This window comes from Vigna umbellata, chromosome 3, assembly GCF_029865625.1.
Source record: "Vigna umbellata cultivar VRB3 chromosome 3, Vumbellata_1.0, whole genome shotgun sequence".
Lineage (NCBI taxonomy): Eukaryota > Viridiplantae > Streptophyta > Magnoliopsida > Fabales > Fabaceae > Vigna > Vigna umbellata.
In genome coordinates this window covers 11473960-11483311 of record NC_142167.1, presented here as the reverse complement: position 1 = coordinate 11483311, position 9352 = coordinate 11473960, and the positions used below count along the sequence as shown (strand labels likewise).

At 41.4% G+C, this 9352-nt stretch overlaps 1 protein-coding gene across 1 annotated transcript; it reads right to left on the bottom strand.

Annotated features, from left to right (window-relative positions):
* Window positions 1-1733: 1733 nt before the first annotated feature.
* LOC148201644 (uncharacterized) lies at window positions 1734-4364 on the bottom strand. Its single transcript, XM_088109454.1, has one exon. The coding sequence runs from the start codon at window positions 4362-4364 to the stop codon at window positions 1734-1736; it is 2631 nt and encodes an 876-aa protein (XP_087965580.1).
* Between the last annotated feature and the right edge of the window lie 4988 nt (window positions 4365-9352).

The following is a 9352-nucleotide window of genomic DNA, read 5'->3' as shown; positions in this document are numbered from 1 at the left end:
TTCTCCAAAATTGAATAAACCACTCTCAACCTATTTCCCAACTCTTGGTCATTGAATTCATGTTTTTGTTTTTCTTCCTCTTTCTTCCTTTTCTTTCTTTTTAACTCAACTTATTGTTTTCTCAATGCTCCCCTTTTTACACTCCCCCAAACTTAGACCATTCTCCTCACTCTAATATATATGATCATCTCAACTCAAGGTAAGGAGGTTAAGGATTTTTCAATAAGCTTAAGGTTTCGGGAATGAGAAAGTTTTCTTTAAGGTTCAAAGGTTATACATTGGCTTTTAGGTTCAAAATGTAGAAGAGGTGGAAGAACAAGATGGCCTTGATCATTTGTAACAAGCAAGCAAATAGTTCAAATAGAGAAACTTAGGCAAAATCAACTGTGATTCCAAAGTAATAACATTCAGCAATAAACTCTGAGGCACAACATCTCACAGGTTTACTCAAAGTTCCAAAGTTTGATAAACATCATGCCAAGAATATTGATCACAATTAAAACCAAGCATCTATCTAAACAGATACAAGCAACCACAATCTCTGTTCAACAAGCTCAACCACATAATCTAAATCAGATTTTCAAAACAATTCTCATAGATAAAGAGCAAGCACAAGAGATTTGCATTCATTTCAAGCTTAACATATGATTCACTCAAATCACCAGACCAATTGCACAAGAACTATCCACAAGGCAAGTCAAAAAGAAATCAAAAACACAAATACTGAAAGCAAATAAGAACTGGAAATTAAAACTGAAAAACCGAATTAAAATGGACTCTTTGCATCTCCAGCAGTGTAGGACACTAGCTTCACTTTCATCTGAAACATCTTCCTCCAACAGTAGAGTATACTCCGCAACTGCTCCACCTCCCCCATCAGTAGGGGCCTGGCCCCCAGGCCATGCTACACGAGCAGCAAAATTTTCAAGTCATAGGTTGGCCAATGGTGGTTTCAAACTTGTTAAGTCCTTAGGAAGATCTTATCCTGTAACAACAAAGCTCAAAGCAAACTTAGTATCTCATAGTCAACAACTGGAGAGAAGAATCCATAAAACAAACTAAAAGAAATATGCAAAAGAAAGCAAAAAAAAAACAAAACAATGAAAGCCAAAACAAACAAAGACAAAAGTACAAGAACAAAGAGGGAAATCTTAGAATTAAGCTTCCCAAAGGTACAACAACACAAAAAGGAATAACAACACATCAAAAGGAGTGTGTGAAAGAGTGCAAAAGAATGGGAAACTCATCATAAATCAAGAAAACAAAAGTGCAGAACCAGAATTTTTGGTGCTGGGCGCCCCTGGTGCAGCTCACGCCCGGGCGCCCCTGGTGCAGGGGGGCTTGGGCGCCACTCAGTCAATCTGGTGCAGAGGCCACTGGTGCAGCTCGCGCCCGGGCGCCCCTCAGCAGGGGGGGCTTGGGCGCCATATCAGTTTTCTGCATAATGCAGATTTCTACGAAATTGGCCACTCACCATGTGATTTTTGGTTCTAGACCTTCATTCAATGCACTTACACACAAACCAAGCTACAAATAACATAAAACTTATACAAACCACAAAAACAACATTACAACTCAAAAATCACAACAATTCAAAACTACACAAACATGCAAAACATAAGCTACTAATACACAAAACACAAAAATCACACAACCATAAGTAAAAAGGGTAAGAAAATTGGGTTGCCTCCCAAAAGCGCTTGTTTAACGTCATTAGCTTGACATCATTAAGCTCAAGTTTGATTCTTGATGTTGCAGTGTCTCTTCTTGTCATGACACCAACATCCTCTCAGTAATTTCCTAGTCACCAACTTGACTCTCCTAGAATATGGAGCCTCGATCTCAAGTACTCCATTTATCTTGATGTTCTTGATGACCCATAACCTATTCTTGAATTTCACTGGTTTGCCATGTTTGGGCTCATCGCTTGCTTTCACAGAATTTTGGTGAACTAGTTCTTCTTCCTTTTCTTCTTCCTCTCCCTTTACTCTTGGGGATAAACAGCTGAGGCTCCTCTTGACCAACTTGGCAGCTTGCTCTGTTAGACTAGTGATTGATAAAATTTCATCAGTGGCTTCAATACTAGTCTCTTTTTCATGATTTTGCTGCTCAACCCCAAAGACGTTGAAAGTTACTTCCTCATCTTGGTCCTTTAATTTCACTGTTCCTTCTTCCACATGAATGACAACCTTTGCTGTCTTCATGAAAGGTCTTCCAAGTATGAGTGGTATCTCTGCATCTTCTTCCATGTCCATAACTACAAAATCCACCGGGAATTGGAGTTTATCTATTTTGACCACCACATCTTCCATGACACCATACGGATACTTGATGGATCTGTCCGCCAGCTGCAGCATCATTTTTGTAGGCTTGACTTCAAGACCACCAATCTTCTGAAGCATAGATAGGGGTATCAGATTGATACTAGCCCCCAAGTCAATGAGAGCCTTCCCTATATCATGGTCTCCAATGGTGCACGGGATGGTGAAACTTCCCGGATCTTTAAATTTTGGAGGGAGAGTCTTCTGCATGATGGCACTACAATTTCCCTGCACTTCAATTGTTTCCTCATCTAAATACCTCTTTTTCTTGTTGAGGAATTGCTTCATGTGCTTTGCATAGGCGGGAATTTGTTGCAATGCTTCAGTAAAGGGTATGGTGATCTCAAGCTGGTTGAAGATATCCATAAACCGCCCCAATTGCTTCTCTTTCTCCTTTCTTGAGTAGATTTGTGGATAGGGAAGAGGCTTCTCAACTTCCTTTCCTTTTCTTCTCTCATCTCCCTCTTCTTTCTTTTTCTCTCCTCTAACATTTTCCTTTTCTTCTGACTCATCTTCTTTCAATTTATTATTCTCTCCACTAACTTGTTCCATCTCATAATCTTTCTTTGCTTTTTCCTCCATCTCTCTCTGAGCTAATACCTTTCCACTTCTAGTACTGATTACATTGCATTCTTCCTTCGGATTAGTTTCAGTATTGGCTCCAAAACTCTTATTAGACTTTTCCTCTAGCTTCTTGGCCAGTTGACCAACTTGTATCTCCAAATTCCTGATGGAAGCTTCCGTGCTTTTATGGTTGGAGATGGACACTTGCATAAACTGCTGAAGAGTATCCTCCAACTTTGAGGTCCTGTCTAATAAAGAGGAATGTTGTTGATATTGTTGTTGTGGTGGTCTATTTGATGGCCCAGCTTGTTCTTGACCCATGCTTGGGTGAGGTCTCCACCCTTGGTTGTAGTTACCTTGTCTACCTTGATTACCCATATAGTTCACCTCTCCTTGGGACTTTGCTTGCATGGCACACTGACCATTCACATGATCTCCACCACATAACTCACAACCTTGATGTTGAGCTTGAGAAACATTTTGGAGCTCTTTTGGCAACTGAGAGAGTTTGTTCATGAGAGCTTCAAGTTGTTGAGTCATTATCTTGTTTTGAGCTAACAAGGCGTCCTGAGATTGTAGTTGAAAAACACCTTTTTGTTCGAGTTGAGCCCTTTCATTTTGCACTTCATTGTCATTAGAAGCCATATTCTCTATCAGCTCATGGGCTTCGTCTGGAGTCTTCCAGCGGATATTTCCTCCTGCTGAGGCATCCAACATCAATTTGGTTTGGGATCTCAATCCTACCAAAAACATGTTGAGAACGGTAGGCTCATCAAACCCATGAGTGGGTGTCTTTCTCAGTAGCCCTTTGAATCTGTCCCAGGCTTGACTCAGAGTCTCATTGACATCCTGCTGAAAAGATGAAATCTCCTGTTTCCCTTTGTTAACCTTGGACTGTGGAAAGAATTTGTTGAGGAATTTTGCCACAACATCTTCCCAAGTAGTAAAGCTATTTTCAGGGAAAGAATTCAGCCACATCTTCGCATTACCTCCCAAGGAGAATGGAAATAAGCTGAGCCTTATCGCTTCATCCGGCACTTGATGAATCTTTACAGTGTTGCAAATTTCCAAGAAAGTTGCCAAATGATTATAAGGGTTCTCGTGTGATAGGCCATTGAACTGATTACTCTGCACCAGATGAATGAGAGCAGGCTTCATTTCCATGTTCACAGCATTTACCTGTGGTCGAGCAATACTATTAAAGTGGAGCGGTCCTGCGAAAGTAGAGTAATCTTCCAAGGTGCGCCTTGCTTGTCTATCACCATTGTCATTCATATTGTCACCCATATCCCCCATTTCCTGATCAGCTGTAGGAGAGTTTGGTAGCTCAGAGGTTACAGGTGTAGGAGAAATGTCTCTTGAAGTCCTGTTTTCTCTTCTTCTTTGGCTATTGTTTCTTCTTACTGTCTTTTCAACTTCAGGATCCAATAGAAGAGGTTCAAGTGATGGTGTGCTTCTAGTACGAATTTTTGTCTGCATTCACTAAAAACAACAATACTAGAGCACAAGATTAACTTTAAGATTAATAAAAACAAATTTATTCACAGTATAAAGAATATAAGAATAAAGCCTAAGTTGGTTAAGAATTACACAACAGTAAAGTACTAACACCGAGTCCCCGGCAACGGCGCCAAAAACTTGTTAACTCTTTGGCAAGTGTACCAAATCGTTCAAAGTAATAAAACCGGTAAGACCAGATATCGTTTCCCAAGAGACTCGTGTCACCAAACAATCGTATAATTTCCAACTAACTTAGACTAAAGAATGCTTCATAATTTGTGTTTTTATGCAAATAAAGTAAACATGAAACATAATTAATAAAAGTGATCTTAGATACTCAAACACTTGGAAATGGAAAGATTAGAAATGATATGGAATGGTATTGTTGGGGGTATGATTTCACCTACTTCACTCTTATGTAAAGAAAATCACTTCCTCTTCATTCAAAAGCCAATGTCAATCTACTAAATTACTCAAACCCAATTCCTTGGTAGAGAGAGCCTAGACTTCCTTATTAGACTCCAATTCCTTGGAAAACCTAACAATTATTTCTGCATTAAGAATTGAGATCTTAAGACAACCAAAAGTCCTAGCTCTATCCCTAGATACTATTTCCTTTAGGTGTTTAATCCAAGTCCAGATTTACCCAACATTTTCCAATATCAAGCAAACCCTAAAATCATGTAATGGGTAGCAATTTCACAACAAGCATTAAGAAAAGGAATTAAACACTAACAATCAATGAAAGAGGCATAAATTCATTCAAAACATAGTATTTTACATAAGATTTCAGTGGCTACATCAATCCCCCAACAATAATGAAACTAGCTCTCCATGAATGGAGAGCTCAAGCTTACAACAATGGTGGAAATGGGAGAAGGAAGAAGACCCAAGGATGAAGAAGGACTGTTTCCACAGCTCCTAGCTCGCCTCCAAGAGCTCCAATTGAGAGAAATCGTGTCTGGGCAGCAAAAGATCCCTTCCCCTTCGCGTTTTAGGGTTAAATAAGCTGTCTGCCACATCAGTAAAAATCGCGCCCGGGCGCCCTCTGTCAGTTGCGCCCGAGCGCGAAGCTCTCGTAAAAATTCAAACCTGGCGAAAAGTCGCGCCCGGGCGCCCTCTCTGTTTCGCGCCCGGGCGCGAGCCTCTCGCATCTGGACGAGCGCCCTATTCTGGCTTGGACGAGCGTCCTCTGCCTGGGATGAGCGTCCTATCATGGACGAACGTCCTCTCCTCTGGACGAGCTTTCTGGACGAACGTCCTCTGCCTGGCTGGACGAGCGTCCACTTCTGCCTGGCTGGACGAGCGTCTGCTTCTTGGACGAGCGCCCGCTTCTGGGACGAGCGCCCTCGGACAAGCGTCCTCCTGGACGAGCGTCCTCCTTCCTGGACGAACGTCCACTGTCCTGGGACGAGCGTCATCCTTCCTAGACGAACGTCCACTGTTCTGGGACGAGCGTTCGCTCGTGCTTCCACTCTGGACGAGCGTCCGTTCTTCTGCCTTCTGGACGAGCGTCCGCTCTCCTAGGACGAGCGTTCTTGCACTGCTGATGGCATTTCTTCGTGCTAATTTCTTGGTCCAGTTCTATCGTTTGTTGGAGAGTCTTCCAAGCTCATTTTTAGCTACAAAATAAGGGATTATTGATGAAAGTACATCAAGGTAGCCAAAAACACAAATATATAGAAAACAAGACAAAACAAGAGGACTAAGCAAGTTATAAGTTAGAAAGGAGTTGATTTTGCTACTAAAATGATGCTTAAAATATGGTAAAATTTAGCATTATCAGTAAGCGGCACTATTTTGGGCTTGGGCCTAATTTTCTGTAATTTTAGAATAGTATATAAGCTTTAGGACATCCTAGGGTTTGTATCTTTGGCAGAGACGAAGCAAACACTCACTTTTCCATCCCTTGAAGGAAGATCTTGGATGCTCAGGCTACCTCCTCCTCTTTCTAGGGTTCTATCTTTCGTTCTTTCATTATTATTCATCTAGTTTCACCATGAATATGGTGAACTAAACCTTGTATTGTTGTTGGGGAATCAATGTAGTCTTGTGAAACTCTCATATATGGAATTTATTTTAACGTCTTATATTAAGATATATGCTTTCTTTCATCTTTAGCTAGGGTTTTTCCTCTTTGCTTATTGCTTGCTTTGTTTAACTCATTCATTGCCATGATTATTGATTTTGTCGAAACGTACATGGAAGTCTAGATCCGGGGAATTTCTCCCAATAGCATATTGGTTGCCTTTAAGCTCCTGCACTTTAAGAAATAATTACTAGGAATGCTAGGAATTGTATGAACACATAATTAAGGATAGGCCTTCTTGCAAGGTGATTTAGAGAGTGGCATTAGCATTGATGATAAGAATGATGAATTCCTAAAAGTATATGAGAGTGGATAAGATGAAATTGATAACCCCAACAACATACTCATCCATCTAATTCATTGAAGTGTTTGTATTCTGTATTTCTCCATTGATCAAATTCATGCATACATATTTAATTACTGTCTCTTGCATTTAAACCTACAATCAATTTGTTCTTAAGTCTTAAATAATCAACAAAACATATAGCTAAACTAGGCTGTGAGTCCTTTGGGAAAACGATACTTGGTCTTACCTTGTTTTATTACTTGATACGATTCGGTCACACTTGCCGATTGTTAAACAAGTTGGTGGCGCCGTTTTTCGGTGATCATAAATTTGTCATCATCCACTTCATCCACTTCTTCCACTTCGTCAACTTTGTCAACTTTGTCAACCTAGTCAACTTCGACCACTTCAACTTCTGACACTTTGTCCACTTCGTCCACTTCTTCCACTTCTCCCACTTCTTCCACTTCTTCTTCTTATTCTTCTTCCACTTCTTCTTATTGTTCTTCTTCTTGTTCATCTTGTTCTCCTTATTCTGCTTCTTCCAGTTGTTCCACTTCGTCCACTTCATCCACTCCTTCCAATTCTTCAACTTCGCCATTGAGTCCACTTCGTCCACTTCATCCACCTCGTCCACCTCGTCCACCTCGTCTACTTCGTCTACTTCGTCCACTTTGTCCACTTCGTCCACATCGTCCACTTCGTCCATTTCGTCCACTTCGTCCACTTCGTCAACTTCGTCCACTTCGCCCACTTCGTCCACTTCTTCTTCTTGTTCTTCTTCCACTTCTTCCACTTCTTCTTCTTATTCTTCTTCTACTTCTTCTTCTTGTTCTTCTTCTTGTTCATCTTGTTTTGCTTACGCAACTTCTTGTTCTTCTTCTTGTTCTTCTTCTTGTTCTTCCACTTCAACTTCTTACACTTTGTCCACTTCGTCCACTTCTCCCACTTCTTCTTCTTATTCTTCTTACACTTGTTCTTCTTGTTGTTCTTCTTGCTCAACTTGTTCTGCTTATTCTGCTTCTTCCACGTCTTCCACTTCATCCACTTCGTCCACTGCGTCCACTTCGTCCACATCGTCCACTTCGTCCACTTCGTCCATTTCGTCCACTTCGCCCATTTCGTCAACTTCGTCAACTTCATCCACTTCGTCCACGTCTTCCACTTCGTCCACTAAATCCACTTCGTCCACTTCGCCCACTTCGTCCACTTCGTACACTTCGTCCACATCGTCCACATTGTCCACTTCGTCCACTTCATCCACTTCTTCTTGTTCTTCTTCCACTACTTCTTCTTGTTCTTCTTCCACTATTTCTTCTTGTTCTTCTTTTTCTAGTTCTTCTTCTTCTTCTTTTTCTTCAACTTCGTCCACTTCGTTCACTTCGTCTTCTTCCTCTTCTTAACCTTCTTCCATTTCGTCCAATTCGTCCCCTTTGCCAACTTCGTCTCTTCGTCCATTTCGTCAACTTCGCCCACTTCGTCCACTTCGTTCACTTCGTCAACTTCGTCACCTTCGTCCACTTCGTCTACTTCGTCCACTTCGTCCACTTCGTCAACTTCGTCAACTTCGTCAACTTCGTCAACTTCGTCAACTTTGTCCAATTCAAATTCTTCCACTTCGTCCATTTCGTCCACTTCTCTTTCTTATTCTTCTTCGACTTCTTCCTCTTGTTCATCTTATTCTGCTTACTCTACTTCTTCCACTTGTTCCAATTCATCCACTTCATCCACTTCTTCCAGTTCGTCAACTTCGTCCATTGGGTCCACTTCGTCCACCTCGTCCACTTCGTCCACGACGTCCACTTCTCCCACTTCTTCCACTTCTTCTTCTTGTTCTTCTTCTTCTTCTTCTTCTTCTTCTTCTTCTTCTTTGTCCACTTCGTCGACTTCGTCCACTTCTTCTTCTTGGTCTTCTTCCATTACTTCTACTTGTTCTTCTTATTCTGGTTCTTATTATTCTTCTTCTTCTTTTTCTTCCACTTCGTCCATTTCGTCCACTCGTCCATTTCGTCCACTTCGTCCATTTCGCCCACTTCGTCCACTTCGTAAACTTCGTCCACTTTGTCCACTTCGTTCACTTCGTCAACTTCGTCCACTTCGTCCACTTCGTCCACTTCGTCCACTTCGTCCACTTCGTCAACTTTGTCAACTTCGTCCACTTCGTCCACTTCAACATCTTCCACTTCGCCCATTTCCTCCACTTCTTCTTCTTATTCTTCTTCCACTTCTTCTTCTTATTCTTCTTCTTGTTCATCTTCTTCTACTTAGTCTGGTTCTTCCACTTCTTCCACTTCGTCCACTTTGTCCACTTCGTCCACTTCGTTCACTTCGTCCACTTCGTTCACTTCATCCACTTTGTTCACTTCGTCCACTTTGTCCCCTTCGTCCACATCGTCCACTTCGTCCACTTCGGCACTTCGTCCACTTCGTCCACTTCGTCCACTTCGTCCACTTCATCCACTTATTCTTCTTGTTCTTCTTCTTGTTCTATTTCTTCTTGTTCTTCTTCTTGTTCTTCTTCTTTTTCTTCCACTTCATCCACTTCGTCTTCTTCTTCTTCTTCCACTTCTTCCACTACTTCCACTTCTTCCA

Bases quoted from the DNA above. Each gene is read 5' to 3' on its own strand.
- LOC148201644 (XM_088109454.1), bottom strand. From the start codon at position 4,364: ATGCAGACAAAAATTCGTACTAGAAGCACACCATCACTTGAACCTCTT.